A 16,371-nucleotide genomic window follows, 5' to 3' on the forward strand; every position below is an offset into this window, starting at 1 on the left:
ACTGCATGCTTCACTTCTCTAAGCCTCAGTTTCCTCCTCTTTAGAATGGGGATAATCTAGTACCTGCCTCTTGGGGTAGTTGTAAGGATCCAAGACACACAATGCCTAGGAAGCATTCAGAGTAGTGTTTGGCACACAGAAGCCAAACAAAGGTGTTTGTTCTTATTACCCTAAGCTCTCCCCACCTGACCTGCTCAAACAGAGCTGGGTAAGGCCTATTTCCTTCCCTTAGGCCCCACCCTTGTCCCCTCTGGTAGGTTGGAATTTTGACAAGAGACTGAGTTTTTTCTTCTAGGTACCTGCAAACCTTATGTCATTTGAATAAGTCTCTGCAGGACTTGGTGTGACTTCAGTGGCTTCTGAGAGCCCAGCCTAGGACTGGTGGTGAAGCTCATGTCCTGGGCACAGGCTGTTATGGGCCAGACTCCCAGGCGGACTCAAGGGGACATGACCAGTGGCCTCACCACCCTGGGGCTCCGCTGGTGCCGCACCCACCTGCCAATCCCCAGCGACTCTCATGACATTCATTCTGCAGCACCACCTCAAGGGGCCGTGGTTTAACCTTGAACTATATACCCCGCCCTCCCTCTCTGGGCCCTCGTCCGTCCACCAGCTGCTGCTGTTGCTGCTGCTGCAACCAGAGAGCATTCGGCCCATGTTGGGTCCTTAGTGCTTTCTACTGCACAAAGGAGTGGACAGTGGTACCTGCATGAGGGGCCAGAGAGAAGGAACAGGCTGTGGAACTGGCTTTTTACACCCCAAGTGCATGGGGTTGCTCACCCACGGGGCTGCCTCAGATTTTGTACAATCCCCGAAGCGTCCTCTGCGTGTGCGTGCTGTTTATGTATGTGTGCGAGTGAGAGCGAGCTCTTTGAGAAACATGCATTTTGGCACAAGACTTGTGACATCACACACTTCATTGGCTCTGAGGTTCTGCTTTTACCTTCGGTGACAGCCTTGTCCATTGTGGAAGGTCAGAGTGAGAGCCTGGATTCCTCCTGTGTTAAGGGTCCCTTGCATTCTTTTACTGTAAACAAACAATGCCTTAAATTGTGTCTTGTTTTCTGTTCCTATGGGTGCTATTCATCTGGAAGGCCACTCCCTGGGCCCCCAGGTCCCTTCGAGGCCTTGTTGCTGTCAGCTCTTCTGAGACAGGACCTGGCTTCAAGACTGTGGACTGGGCCATGGGCCTGCTTGCTTCCTCCCACCCCATCTCCTGCAGGATTGGAGGCCCTGTTCTTCTTTTCCCCTGCCATCATGCCAGAATGGGAAGTGGCTGCTTTCCCTCCCAGCTTTCTTGAAGCAGCACAGAGGCTACCGTGCTCACAGCGAATGGCTATACAGACGCTACTTCGCACCAACCTCTCTGCACCAAGCCAAGGCTTTTGCTCCATCATCTCACCGCCGTTGCTTCCACTGCCAGGGTGGGGCCCGCTGGGATTCCTGACAACACTAGGGAGCTGAGTGGCACCGAGGCCTTAGGCTCTCCTAGTCTTGTCCCCAATTGCAGTCACCAGCAAGTTCTCCACCACCCAAGTCCAAGGGCACAATTGTTGATGACCATGGTGACAAGAGCAAAGCCCTAGGGAGTAAACGGCCCAAGCTCTGCACTCAGTTAAGAGACCTTCACATGAGCAAATTTCTTTTGTCACAATTTGTCTTGTTTTAAGTGACTTTTGTTTTGCACAGAAAAAAAACCTTTTTATTCAAAATCATGACTAAAGATAGATTTCTGGTAGCTTTATCACCATAGCTTCTCTATCATTTGGGTGCCCTAATACTAGAAAGGAAATCTTTAAGTGGTTTTCTGAAAGAACTTAGATTTCTGGGAACTAACCACTCATAATTTCAGAGCTTACTTGATTTGAAGTTCTAGGCAAGATGTTTCAGACTAACATCTTAACCAGTAAGCTGTAGTTGGTCAATTTAAAAACTGCCAAAGGACCCATCACTTTATTTTGATCAAACAGTGATGACTTTTTCTAAAACTTCAAATGAAAGTGAAGAAAGTAGATGTCATTTAAGTCTTAATTTGTGGTCGAGCCATACTGCACTCAGTAACTTGCCTTTAGAGAAAAAACTACAACACTTTTATACTAGAAGAAACTTCAGATGTTGAAGTCGATGTGGTCAAAATTTGGTCATAGATTTTTTTTTTCCACACCCACCTGTAGCCGAGGTTCAGAAGCAGGCAACTAATTCTACTAGTAGCTAATCAACTGAGCATCAAGTGGCTGAATGAATGCAATACATCACTTTTAATGAAACCATGCAGTGTTAATTCTCTAAGCTCAATTGAATCTATAAAGTCTTGAGTTTGGATGAAGGTGCAAGACTGGAACATCGACATATTTTCTTGGTGTTTCACCACTCTTCAAACTGGCCTATTTTTTTCTTCACATCAGGTATTATAGATACCAATTCCAAAATCTCAGACTCCACTAAGTCAGACAAGTTTCTGCCTTTTATACTTTGTTTTTCTCTTACAGATACTTTCTTCTGAGCCTAATTTTTGAAATAGCATTATCTCAGACCATTCTAAGATGTTTAGTCTGCTCACTAACTGAGACTGACCCCACCTTACCTCCTAGAAACATTCTTAGCTTGGACTCTTGAAGACTCAGCTTAGACTTGGTTAGCAGAGCTTCACAGAAATGTTAAAAGCATAGAACATACTAGAAGAATCTTGGAGGCAACTGAAAGACATTCCATTCTCCCAAGGGCAGGGCGGGGGGTGGGGGGAGCAGCTCAGAACCATGTTCACATGTGAATCAAGTGCTGATCATCTTCCCAGCATTGGTGTGTCCCCCTACCCTTCTTACCTCTACCCCCACCCTACAGGTGGGCAGGCCCAAGACAGTGGGGAATAGGCATAAATTCCCAAAGGAGAAAGTCTTTACTGGAGTTTCACCCTGGAGGGATGCATTTCTGGTTTATGCTCCTTGACTGTCCATAGTACAGAAATATTTATGAAAGCATTGACAGTTGTATGTTGTGCATGCACATGCTATATCTCTTTTTTAAGCAAAGATCATGGCACCCCAACATGGAAAGAATTAAATGCTGTCTGCCAACTGAGGAGTAGGCAGCTGGCCTCATTACAGTGCTCCCCCCCCCCCCAGAACAGCTCAATAGCCTCTTCTTGGAAATAATTTTCTCCCCTCTCAGTTGAACATATTTTGTAACTCAAGGTCAGTGAAGTGAATTTTGAAAACTGAAATACTTTGTGGAGGATTGATCCATAGCAAAGCAGTAGAAATATTGTTTTAAATGTATCCAGAGAAAGAGTGTAGTTAGCCTCTCTTCCCTACTAGAAGAAGCTCATTCATCACCATGTCCCACTGTAGTACCTAAAAGGGAGGATACTTGAAGGGACTCTTCATAGGAAAGAACTCCCTCTCTTGCCAACTAAATTTATAAAGCTTTTTTTCTTTTGCCCCCTCTCAACATGGTAGCCAGTATTTTCTTTATCATCCTCCTTCACCTCTCAAGTCAGAGAGGTGTCTCTCTTAGGAATGCCATTTTGCAGGTGGAAAATGGCGTACGAAAATGGGAAGTCATTTGCAAGCAGGGTGTGCTTTTTCATTCACAGGTAGGATTTAATGCATTCACATTACTGATGCTTATAGTCAGATGAACATTACTAAAAACACAAACTGTATTTCTTTTGTGTGTGTATGCGTGTGTGCTTGGCTTCATAAATGACTTGAACCAGCCCCACATCAGACTGACATATTAGGTGATTTCATGTATTATCAAAATCCCTTTGAAATAAGTTCTCTACTCAAAAACACCCATTCAGTTCCCACACATCTCTAGTGAGTGCTTCCTGTGTGCCAGACTCTACCTGGGATGTAAGTGGCTGAGAACAAGAAAGACCCTATCCCTGCCCTTGGAGACTTGACCACTCAATAAACAAATGATCCTAACTCCACCATCTCTGACAAGACCCTGCCTCTCTCCTGCATTGGCTGTAAAGCAGTGCACATTGCCTCCAAAAAGACTTCAAAGGTCCAACAGACGGTATAGCCTTTTGGTCTTCAAGTTCAGTTGCAAAAAGGACTAGATGGCACAGAACAGCCAGACAGCGCTATGGTTGGGCACACTGACGACTCCAAGTTGGAATGAGAGAATAAGGGCACAACGTTCACAGTATTTACCTCAGAAGGTTTTATTTTGATTTGATTTAAATGTCAAGTTCAATACAACATGAGCAAGAGCTGTATTTTCTTGGGTGTTGAGAATATGGACCATGGGCCCCCTCACGTATGTGTTACATAAAGTGAGTGTATATCACGAGCAGCCCTCAAGCCCTGGGTTGCAGCAGCAACTTGATGGATCATCTGTCTGTCTTATATCCATCTCTGTACCCATTTCTTGGCAGCTGTGACCATTCAGCAGTGAAAACAGTAGTAATTAATTTCTCAGTACGGTATAATTGTTAATAAATTTCGTGCCAAAATGCATGGTTTCCACTTTAGCATTCAAAATGTTGTGTAGAAAGTAGTTTTCAGTTTCTTATGTACTCTTCAGAGTAAGTTGGAAATCAGTTTCTACATTTTAATTCATTTCTTGTTAAATCTGTTGCACTTTCCTGGGCTGTCTTTTTCTTTTCCAGCAGACCCCCTGCATGCAGTTGTGTAAGGACTTTCTTGAATCCTTGTGAATCGTCTCACCCGCAATAACCACTGAACGTCAGCCCTATAACCACTGAACATCAGCCCTCCCTGGGATTCTTTAGATTTTTGGTGAAGTATTTTGTTACCTCAGTCTTGTATCAAGTTGCTGTATTTTTCAGCTTGTTACACTGATAATAATTGTTTCACTAATTAAAAACTTTAATGTACAAATATCTTTGTTTACTTTGAAATTAAATGTGTTTTCCAATGAATATTGCTTAATTTATTAAAGTCACGTGTATTCACTTAGCAAATAGTTACTTTGCCAGACACAGGCATGAAAGAGGGACAAGGGGTGTATTGGAGCAGGACCTGGTCTCTCCCTCAAGAAGGCAGAGAGTCACTATTGTAGGCACTTGGGAGAGAGGAGAGATCTGGACAAACTTTAAGGGATGGGAGGCATTTGGAGATTCATTTCAGGGCTCTTTAAACACATGGAGGCTAGGTTAGGGAGACAAAAAAGAGAGAAAGACCAGCATGGAGAAAGTAGCTAACCCAGTCTGACTGGATAAAAGACTTGGGTAAGTAATGGGGATCCAAGCCTGAGAAGATATATTATATTTATGATGTTAGGCAAAAGGCCCGAGTTAGGGCAGGGGATACAGTATAATGGTTATGCAAAGAGATTCTCATGCTTGAGGCTTTGAAGTCCCAGGTTCAATCCTCTGCACCACCATAAGCCAGAGGTGAGCAGTGCTCTGATAAAGAAAAAAAAAAAAATTGAGTTGTCTCTAGGAAACCTTCGAAGACCAAGTGTGGAGCCTCTTAAGGTACTATGCAAAGGGGAAATAGCCACCATCTTCCTCTTCTCCTTTCATTCTCTCTTCACACCGCCTTCTCTGCTGGAATACATAGCAGCAAAGGAGTACAGGTTGAACTGGGGTAACATCTGGAAGTCATTGAGGAGTGTACACTAGGGAGTGCCATGATCCAATCATGAAAGCCTCTGGGCCTACCTGCCCAGTTGGTGTCTTCTTCTAAAGCTGCAGCATCAATCTCTCCAAGCATGGCCCCCTCCTAGTCTCAGTCTTGCTTGGCACCACCATTCCAGTGCCAGGCCAGCATCTCCCTAGCTCTGACATGACCCTCCTACTGAGAGGCACTCGCTCATCTCTTCATCACCATTAGACGGTGCAATCACGCCCAGCTTTACTCAGATGGGGTCCTGGCCTTCAACCCCAACACAGTGAAACAGATGCTTCTAAGTTGGGGGTGAAGATGAGGATGGTGGGGCATGGTAGCTGTCACAAAGCTAGAATGTTGCTAAATCAGCTTGAACTAACCAGAAAAGCTCCAGTCCCTAAACATTTGTCGGACTCCACAAACGACCAACAGAGACAGCAGTGTCTCTCGATTGAGGGCGAGATCGGGCTAGCGCAGAGCCTTAGTTAGTCTCAACGGTGGGCATCCATCTTGATCAGAATGAACCTTGCGTTGCCTCAGCCCGACCCAGGCCACCGGTGTGGGCGGGGCTAACGACAAGAGCGGGGCTTGTGGGGGCGTGGTCTGGGGCGTGGCTAGTGGCCGAGCCCTACCCGGGCTGAGTTGAAGCGATCCAGAGGAGTGAACGGACCCTCTCACAGGATCCGGCTTTCTAGGATAAGGAGGCGTCGTGCCTGTAGCCCGACACGGGGAAGTGCGGTCCCCAGTGGGGGCGGTGTTACAAGGCCGAGAGGTACTGAGGTGTGGAGGGGCAGGGTCCTGAGCGGGCAAGTGGGTGGGGCTTGGGTCTGCGCTGAGCCGCTAGGAGCAGGAGGGGCAGGGCTTGAGCCCGATGGAGCTGGGGACTGAGGGGGCCCTTGAGGGCTTGAGCCGTGAGCTGAGGCGCCGAGCGCAGGAGGGGCGTGGCGGGAGTGAGGGGCGGGGGCGGGGGCGGGGGCGGGGCCCGGGTTCCGCGGGGGCGCTCAGAGGAGGCGTGGCTGAAGTTTAGGGCGGGCCATGGGCGAGTCCTACAATTGGCTAAGGAGCACGCGGTGGGCGGGACTATATCTTAGGGCGGGGCTTTGGGCGACTGCTGGGGTCGGGGGTCTAGAGAGGGCGGGGCTAGGGTCTCGGGGCGGGGCCTCGACTCCCGAGGGTCGCGGACCCGCTGGGCTCAAGTTCGGGGCGGAGTCGGGGAGTGGTTTGTGGGGGACCGGCGAAGGCGCGTGGGGCGGGGCGTGGGCTGCGGAGCGCTAGCCGAACGGCCCTCCGAGCCCCGCCGAGGCCCGAGCCCACCCGAGTGCGCCCGAGCCCGCGGCCCCCGCCCGGGGCGATGGAGCCGGAGCCCGGCGGGGCGGCCGCTGCGCTCCTGCGGCAGAAGAGGGCGGCGCTGCGGCGCAGGGGGTGCAGCTTCGAGAGCCCCAGGTAAGGCGACGGCGCAGGGGTGCGACCAGGAGGGGCAGAAGTGGGGAGCTGGCCACGTGTGGGAGGTGGCATCTGAGGTGACTGAAGGCGGCGAGGCCGCGGGGCGGGAAGGGGTCGGTGCAAGGGTCTGAGAATCCAGTGTGGATCCTGGGCGGAGCACGCGGAGGTAGAGGGGGTCCTGGGGTGCTGGAGCGCAGATGCGGGAGGGGTCGCTCCAGAGAAGAATCTCAGTGACCTGGTGAGAAGACCTCAGAGCATCAGTCTGCTGACAGGCCCAGAGCAAAGCCGTGGCTCTGGGTGCAGTTCCAGAGCCCTGGAATTGGTGTGCCCTGCCTGCCAGTCTCTTGTAAATGCTCAAGGGCAAATTCGGGAAAGCGCCCCCCTAAGTCGTGAGGTCCCACTCCGTAGAGCCTCTGTGCGCCGCTCCAGGACCGAGGCCAGCTCCCGCCTCCCGCCTCCCGAACCCTCCGCAGGTCCTGCACACCTGCTGCCTCCCGCCCCGCCCGCCCGTTAGGCCCCGTGAGGTCCCCGACACACCCCGGTCCTCGTGCATCACCCACCTCGCCCCCCTCCCCCCCACCCCCTCCCTTGCTGTGGCCTGGGGAACTCTCCGGAGAGCTTCAGTTCCTTCTCCCTGGAACCTCGCCCCATGGACACGCCTTCCGCAGCTCTGCCAGCCAGTTCCTTTGAGGGCATTTTCTGAACTCGCTCTGCCTTCTCCCACTTCAACAGCTGCCACATCGCCAGAGTCGACACAGCCCTCTTGCAGACCCCCCACCCCCATCCCTGCTGCCCTCTTCTAATTGACCCCAGTGGCCACCCAACTAGACTTCCGTCTTTATTCTTCCTCCTCTCACATCCACATCCTCACTGGCTGCCGGAGGGGTCTTCCCCAAACTGTCAGCTGTGCTTAAACCAACCCCCTTAAGCAGTCCTGCCTGCTCCTACAATAGTGATGGCGACAGGACTGTGGGACAAGGAATGAGACAGAGGGACTCTCCGGACCGCGTAAGGCCAAAAGAGAGGGTCCAACTACTAGGATAAAATAATCATCATAATCGTAGCACAATCCCGACCCCCACCTCATTGAAGGAAACTTTGGTGCTGTCGTCTGTTTCACACTCTCCTTGCCTCTATCTTTAAAAAGAAAGAAAGAAAAATATATGGATATATGTTTTTGCCTAACCCATGATGCTCCGGTAATGTTGGATGAGAGTATATAAGCCCAGTGCCAAAGTTGTGCTCTGTTCACAAAGCCTGACTCAGGCCTAGCCCATCACAGACATCCACTATCTGTTGAATGGATGGATGTCTGACCAACTGGGAGTTCTTCCCTTAGGCTTTGCTTTTTCACATTTCATACTTTATTATAATTATTATTACCTTTTGTTGCCCTTGTTGTTTTATTGTTGTTGTAGTTATTATTGTTGTTATTGATGTCGTCGTTGTTGGATAGGACAGAGAAATGGGAGGAGGGAAGACAGAGGGGGAGAGAAAGACACCTACAGACCTGCTTCACCGTTTGTGAAGGTGGGGAGCCGGGGGCTCGAACCGGGATCCTTATGCCAGTTCTTGCGCTTAGCGCCACCTGCGCTTAACCCACTGCACTTCCGCCAGACTCCTTCACATTCCATACTCTTTTCTCTACTTGGAATAGCCTCTTCACACCCTTCTCTGGGAGGTCTTCTTGAACCCCTGACTGACCCTTCTGCTGTAACAATTCTTGTAAATGTCTGGTCTTCTTCTTCTTTTTTTTTTTTTTTTCCCCTCCAGGGTTATTGCTGGGCTCGGTGCCTGCACCATGAATCCACCGCTCCTGGAGGCCATTTTTCCCCCTTTTTTGTTGCCCTAGTTGTTGCAGCCTCGTTGCGGTTATTATTGCCATTGTTGACGTTGTTTTGTTGTTGGATAGGACAGAGAGAAATGGAGAGAGGAGGGGAAGACAGAGAGAGGGGGAGAGAAAGATAGACACCTGAAGACCTGCTTCACCGCCTGTGAAGCGACTCCCCTGCAGGTGGGGAGCCGGGGGCTCGAACCGGGATCCTTACGCCGGTCCCTGAGCTTTGCGCCACGTGCGCTTAACCCACTGCGCCACCGCCCGACCCCTGACTGGTCTTCTTCTTAACCCCTGTTGTGATTACCCAGCGAGTATGTCTCCCCCACTAGACTGGAGAATCGGACAATTATGTCTTTGTCTTGCTGGTGCTTGCACCTTTGAAGCATGGAGTGTGGAGAGAGAAAGAGAGAGAGAGAGAGAGGGAGAGAAGAAGGAGGAGGAAGAGGAGGAGGAGGAGGGAAGGGAGGGGAAAGAAAAAGTACAAGAGATGAAACCAAAGAGGTGAGCATGGGCTGGACCCAGATCCAAATTGAATGTTCAGAGAAGTGCTATCCAGAACTTTCTGTGACAATAGAAACAGTCTGAAAATCGTTACTGTCTGATACATTAGCCATTAGGCACCTGTGGCTGTTGAGTACCTGAAATGTGACTAGCTCAGTGAAGGAGCTGAATTTTTTTTTTTTTTAACTTTAAGTAGCTGCATATGACTAATAATTTTTGTGAGTGAATAACACCAGTTTAGAAAAAATTTTCTCCTCTTCTGAATTCTCAAGTTTACTAACCCCTTCCTTTGTATTCATGACCTTATGCTGGAAAGACTAAATGATTCTTGTCCTCCTGTTTTATTTTTTCTTTAACTCCCTATGACATAATCTTATAGCATTTAGAAATTGTGATTAACATTTTCCTGATTGAAAATAATTCAAAATAATGTCGGTAAAATAATGCAACTGATTTAACCCCTAGTGGATTGCTGTGTGCAGTTTATTACCAGTTTTTCAGACTTATTAAAGACATATTAAGTCCATGTGCACTATTCTGTATAAAAAATTTTAATAATTACCTGAAGTTAAACTCATAGAAGTACTGGCAATTAAGACCTACAAATTAGGTCATTTGAGTAGTGCACTGCTTTGCCGTGTGTATAACCCTGGTTTGAACCTGGCCCCCATGCGACTGAAGGAATCTTCAATGCTGTGATTTCTTCTCTGTCTCTCCCTAGGAAAAATGAAACAGACAACAACAACAACAACAAAAACCCCAAAACCAAATATAGGCAATTATTGGATCAAAGAAAAATAATATTTTAAATGCTTTAGCAGCATAATGTCAAACTACCCACCCAAATGTTGAACCAGTTCACACTGCCTCCAAAGCATATAAATGCTTTTTCTCTTCTCATCCTTACTGTTAGACATTATCATCTCTAAATATTTACCAGAGTACTACCTTGTTTAATTTGAATTGCTTTGTTTAGTACTGAGATGAACTTTCCTCCTCATATTTATTCATAATTTGTGTTTCTTTTAAAATGAAATACATATATGCATATACTGTGTCTATTTTTCCTTTTTGGGTTGAAGCACTTTTATTTACTAAAGAAATTAATTCTTTGCTCAAATATTTAGCAAATTTTTTTTGCAGTTCATTATTTGCCTTTTAACTTACCTTTTTTTTTTCTTCAGTGTGGTGCAAGGGAACAAACCCAGTGCTATATACATGGGCTATGGTCAGCTTGGCTGCTGAGCCATCTACCTGGCCCAATTTTTATTTTATTATTTCTATATGCATGATATGTACATAGAGAGAACTGTTGTATCACCTATGAATTTTCACTGGGTCTGACTTTGTTGCTCTTATGTGTTGCTGGGAATCAAACTCACCAAAGCTACATGATCTATTGCTAAGCCACTTACTTCCCCGCCTCTTTTTGTAGCACATTTGTCAGCTTTTATTATTTTATTATTGTTTGTTTAAGTCTTTGTCAAACCTATTTCTTCTTATTTTTGCCTACTTAAAAAAAAGAAACTTCTCAGGGGTAGCGCAGCGGGTTAAGCACACGTGGTGCAAAGCGCAAGGACTTCGAGGCCCCGGCTCCCCACCTGCAGGGGTGTCGCTTCACAGGTGGTGAAGCAGGTCTGCAGGTGTCTGTCTTTCTCTTCCCCTCTCTGTCTTCCCCTCATCTCTCCATTTCTCTTTGTCTTATTTAAAAAAAAAAAAAAAAAGGAAACTTCTCGGGTGAGGGAGGTAGCATAATGGTTATGCAAAGAGACTCTTATGCCTGAGGCTCTAAGGTCTCAGGTTCAATCCCCCACCACTATGGAAGCTGAGCAGTGGTCTGGTAACAAAAAGAACAAAAAAGAAGAAAGCTCTCTAACTTAAAACAAATCAGTGTTCATTTACATTACTCCTAGTGTTTTGTTGCTATGCTTTTTAAAATTTAAATATTCTTTCATTCATTAATCTAAATTATCTCACTATTAAGTGAGACATAAGAGTTGCCTTGTACTGAGTTGATATAATGAGCCAAGAGAAGAAGAATCACCTATGCAGAATATTAGCTATGCCTGTGAGTGGGCCCCTATTCCAGGTCTGTTGTTCTAGGAAGTACTGAGTGATAGTGGGCTGGGTGGATGCACTCAGCAAGTTCAGAAGGTAATTCTGATGAACAGCCAGGATGAGAATTTTGGCATCCTCTCTGGGCACATTGCCATATAACTCTCCATTGCCTCAAAGTCCTCAGTTGCTTCTCATCTCCTATTATATCAAGCTTTCACTTACCAGAGAAAAAGGGGGGGAGCATTATTTTTAGGATAGCAAATTTCTTTGCTAGATACTCCGACCCTGTTCTGATAACTGATGGTCAGACACTGCACACGATGAATGTCAAGGAATAAGGAGTAGCCTGGACATCAGGCAGCTAAGCAGGTGGCGCTGAGAACTCCTCACTGGGGGACCCGGAGACCAGAGGGCAAGATGCCAGTGCTGTTAGACTGCTTGCCCTAGATGTGCTTGTCCTCATTTTGTAAAAAGGAATATCAGATAGCGTTCCAGAGCAAGGGCTCTGGAGTGTGGCACACCTGAATTCAAGTTTCTGTCTGTTTACTTACTATGTATGTGAACTTGGGTAAGTCGTTTCACTCTTTGAGAAACACATGTCTTGGAGTACTGCTGTGAACTGTAAATGGAATAATTTCAACAAAGTGCTAAAAACAGCATCTGGCACATAATTATTACTCAATGGTAACTACTTAGAAGAAAAACAATTAACACTTATATGAAAGTTCTCAACCTATCCATTCCCTTGCCTCAACAGTCTAGCTTTGCCCATTCAGTTTTTTGTTTTTTTTCTCCTCACTTGTTCCTGGTGCAAGATCCTGCCTTGCTCTTTTTGCATTTTTTACCTACAGATTTAGGAAGAGAGGGGTTGAGAAGAAGGACAGTAGCACATAGGGCACTGGCTAGGACAGGCTGAGATGAGAGGTACAGAAATACCTGCTTTGCAAGAAGCCAGTAAGCCTCCCTGTTTTTTCTTTCTTTAAGATATATTGTAGGGAACATATCTGTTTATCTCTTGGGACTTTGTGATGATCAGGAAGTGCAATTAGTGAACCTGGGTCATTTAAAATTATTCTTTTGTTGCTAACCTGTGCCATTTTGGCTTAAGTTATTTATTTATTTATTTATTTATTTATTTATATGTTCTGGCTTATGATGGTGTGGGGAATTGAGCCTGGGACCAGGAGCCTCAGGCATGAGAGTCTGTTTGCAATACCATTATGCACTGCAACCCCTGCCCTGGTTGAAGTATTTTTATGAAGCCAAAGTGAACCTCGGGATTAAGACGGTTACTTATTAGTAGGGTTAAATTTGTAACACAAAAAATTTTAAAAACAATTTATTAGGGGCATAATGACTTACGGTATAGTCTTTCACACATAGACACAACCTCTCATTTCCCCTTCATTGGTGTCTAGGAGACATAACAGGACCCCAATGTCCCTTCCTCTCCTTCTTCAGAGTCCTTTGCTTTGGTGCAATATGCCACACCCAGTCCAAGTTTCACCTAATGTTTTCCCTTACTGTCCTTTGTTCTTAAGTTCCACCTATAACTGAGGTCATTCAGTACCAGTCTTTCTCTTTCTGGCTTGTCTCACTCAACATGATGCTTTCGAGTTCTGACCATGATATTGCAAAGGAGATGACCTCATCATTTTTAGCAACTGCATAGTACTCCATTGTGTAACACAAATTTTAATTATTAAAAATATCAACATTGAATGAAACTTTGGGCATAACTAAGGCCAGCTTCCATGACAATGCTTCTCAAAGTGTGGCACTTTAATCAGCAGGTCAGCATTGTCTGGGAAATTGTCAGAAAGGCAGACTTTCAGAGGCCCTTCGGTAGTGGATTTAGCACACATGGCCTGAAGCGCAAGGACTGGCATAAGTGTCCTGGTTTGAGCCCCCAGCTCCCCACCTGCAGCGGGGTCACTTCACAAGTGGTGAAGCAGGTCTATAGGTGTCTCTTTTTCTCCACCCCTGCCCCCCATCTCCCCCTCTTCTCTTGACTTCTTTCTGTCCTATCCAACAACAACAAGAGCAATAACAACAGTAACAACAACAAGGGCAACAAAAATGGGAAAAATGCCTCCTGGAGCAGTGGATTAGCAGTGCAGGCACTGAGCCCCTGCAGTAACTCTGGAGGCAAAAGAAAGAAAAAAAAGAAAAGAAAAGAAAAAGAAAGAAAGCAATGTAAATTCTCAGCCCCACCCCCAGATCTGCTCAATCAAAATCTCTGGAGGTGGGATTTAGGAAGCTATGCTGAGAATCAGTTCTCTTTAATCTGATAATTTGGTTCTCAAACCCAACATAAATGAGAATTGCCTGGGAGGTGTCTTAAAACAGATATATATATATATATATATATATATATATATATATATATGTATATATATATATAAAATATATATATTACATATATATGTTATATATATATATTTCCTTTTGTTGCCCTTTAAAACAGATTTCTAAGCCCTATGCCCAGAAATTCTCATTCACAAGGTCAGAGTGGGTCTATGAATTATAACAAGTGTCAAATGCTTACAGGACCACTACTTCCTAGGCTAGAGAGATAGCTCACTAGGTAGGGTGCATGCCTTACCATGCTCACAGCCCAGGTGTAACCCATGGTACTATATGGGAATGCCATCTCCAGGAGGGAGCTCCAGTGTTGTGGTGTCTCTCCTTTTTCTTTTTCTCTGCCTTGCTATCTGAATGAAAACATTGTCCCAGGAGTAGTGAAATCACACCTGTGTGAAGCCTCCACAAAAACAAACAAAAAACCAAACCAAAACAAATAAACTACCACTGGCCCAGGAGCATACTGTACAATTCTCTCCCTAGGGTAATATAGAATCTTTTTTTTTTTTTATTGCTACCAGCATTTTTTTCCTCCAGGGTTATCACTGGGGCTCAGTGCCTGCACTACGAATCCACTGCTCCTGGAGGGCATTTTTTCCATTTTGTTGTTGCTGTGGTGGTTATTGTATTGTTGTTATTGCTATTGTTATTGTTGGATAGGACAGAGAAAATTGAGAGAGGAGGATCAGACAGAGGGGGGAGAAAAAGATAAATACCTGCCGACCTGCTTCACCGCTTTTGAAGACCATCCTGCAGGTGGAGAGCTGGGGGCTCTAACCGGGATCCTTACATTGATTCTTGTGCTTTGTGCCATGTGCACTTAACCTGGTGCACTACCACCTGGCCCCCAGTAATGAATTTTTTTATGCAACAGTTCTTATAGGTAGTCATGTAACTTCTGGTTATTACATCTTTAATCAGGGAACCCACAACTGCAAACTTTTTCATTATTGTGCAGCTCTGTTAATCTTTCCTAAATGTCAAGTTCATGATTTTGCATTCATGTACACTTGGCAGGAACAATGCCTTTGACTGAATGCAGGTGAAAAGTGGTGGTGTTGATTGTCAGCTATAGACTTAGTGATCATATGGTTCTTAGCTCCTTGCTACCCAGTTGGAATCACCATTGAACAGTTAGTTCTTCAGTTACAAGCAGGACTAGTAGCAAGTCAGCATCTTTTCTCATTGGTGCCTTCCTGATTGTTAATTTTTTTAATCTTTATTTATTGGATAGAGACAGCAAGAAATCAATAGGGGAGGGGGAGATAGAGAGACTGAGAGACACCTGCAGACCTGCTTCACCACTTATGAAACTTCCCTTCTGCAGGTGGGGACCAGGAGCTCGAACCTGGACCCTTGCACATAGTAACATGTACACTCAACCAGGTGTGCCATCACCGACCCCCAATTGTTATTTTTTAACATTCCCAAAGACTATGAAGGACAAGCAAAGGAGAATTTTTAGTTTATGCAATTGCAAAATATTGTGGAAGACCAAGCTTTGTGAAAGGATCAGTTCAGGTCCGCAAACAGCATATCAAGAATCTTCCTTTTACTCCCATGGTCTTTCTTAGTGAAGGCAAAGGATGTTATTTTAGGAAGCCTACTACTTGAGGTTTTACATTAAGTTTTATTTTTCATTATTTTTTGATAATACAGAAATTGAGAGGGGAGATGGAGGTAGAAAGGGAGAGAGAAATAGAGACATTTGCAGCACTGCATTACCATTGGCAAAGTTTTCCCCTTGAGGTAGGGACCAGAGCTTAAGCCTGGTAACATGTCATTCAACCAAGTGTGCCACTGCCTGGCCCTCTTGGTTTACATTTATTAATGTATAGTCCCAGAGGAAAAATGGAGCCTCTTTATCAGTGATTGTATAGCTTGTTCCAGGTTTTGCATTCATTTGGGTTTTCTGGATTCTACACCCCAAACCAATCTTTTTGACCAAAAGGAAGGTCAAACTTGCAAATTGCCTGAATCCCCATCAGGTATTGGGCCCAGAACTGAGGGATTAGATCACTTGTATCAGTAGAGACTAAGAGGCAGTGATTACCCAAAGGAAGACTTACAGTGCTGGTTCCAGAAGGGGAGGGAATTCTGGGTTGGGGAAAAAAAAAAAAGTGCTATTGCATCTGGGAAGCTTTCCAAAGTGCAGATACCCAGATGCCATTGGAGTCACTGAGCTGGGGTTTCTGTATTTTTTAGTTCTGGTTGTAACAGACTACCTTAGTTGAATGGTTAAATTATGCTTACTAAGTTTAGCCACAGTGGGTGCACAACCTTGCATAGACATAGAAGATTTTGAATTACAAATGGAAAACATACTTTCCACTTTCCCAAATATTGCTCCCTACATAGTAGCTTCCTTATTAGTAATGCATATAGCCCACGCCTTGTGAGAATAAATTTGATGCCAAGACAAATGCTTTCTTGTTCCTTAATATGGCTCTGCAGGCCAACAGAGGTTCAGAAAAGAATAATTCTCCATTATGCATTAGGTTGCTTTCTCTTCTTCCTTGCCGACTCTTAGATTCTTAGGGTTGTTTGTTTGTTTGTTCCTAGGAGACTCTTTTTTCACAGGTAGTT

At 45.6% G+C, this 16,371-nt stretch overlaps 2 protein-coding genes across 22 annotated transcripts in view; both read left to right on the forward strand.

Annotated features, from left to right (window-relative positions):
* The window catches only part of RALGPS1 (Ral GEF with PH domain and SH3 binding motif 1), a 353,198-nt gene extending 348,307 nt beyond the window's left edge, over positions 1-4,891 (forward strand). For 10 of the 15 annotated variants that reach the window (XM_060200191.1, XM_060200189.1, XM_060200194.1 and 7 more), the window contains one exon: positions 4,619-4,891. In XM_060200191.1, the coding sequence (XP_060056174.1) occupies positions 4,619-4,666 (48 nt within the window). In that variant the 3' untranslated portion in view covers positions 4,667-4,891. Of the gene's footprint in view, positions 1-295; positions 1,051-4,618 lie in introns of those variants that run through there. The other 5 variants (XM_060200193.1, XM_060200196.1, XM_060200202.1 and 2 more) reach the window with 2 other exon arrangements.
* Positions 4,892-6,219: 1,328 nt separating this feature from the next.
* GARNL3 (GTPase activating Rap/RanGAP domain like 3) overlaps positions 6,220-16,371 on the forward strand; it is a 229,909-nt gene continuing 219,757 nt past the window's right edge. For 2 of the 7 annotated variants that reach the window (XM_007528841.3, XM_060200175.1), the window contains exon 1: positions 6,760-7,025. In XM_007528841.3, the coding sequence (XP_007528903.2) occupies positions 6,934-7,025 (92 nt within the window). In that variant the 5' untranslated portion in view covers positions 6,760-6,933. Of the gene's footprint in view, positions 6,355-6,755; positions 7,026-16,371 lie in introns of those variants that run through there. The other 5 variants (XM_060200172.1, XM_060200173.1, XM_060200177.1 and 2 more) reach the window with 5 other exon arrangements.

Source organism: Erinaceus europaeus, chromosome 10, assembly GCF_950295315.1.
Source record: "Erinaceus europaeus chromosome 10, mEriEur2.1, whole genome shotgun sequence".
Classification (NCBI taxonomy): Eukaryota; Metazoa; Chordata; class Mammalia; order Eulipotyphla; family Erinaceidae; genus Erinaceus; species Erinaceus europaeus.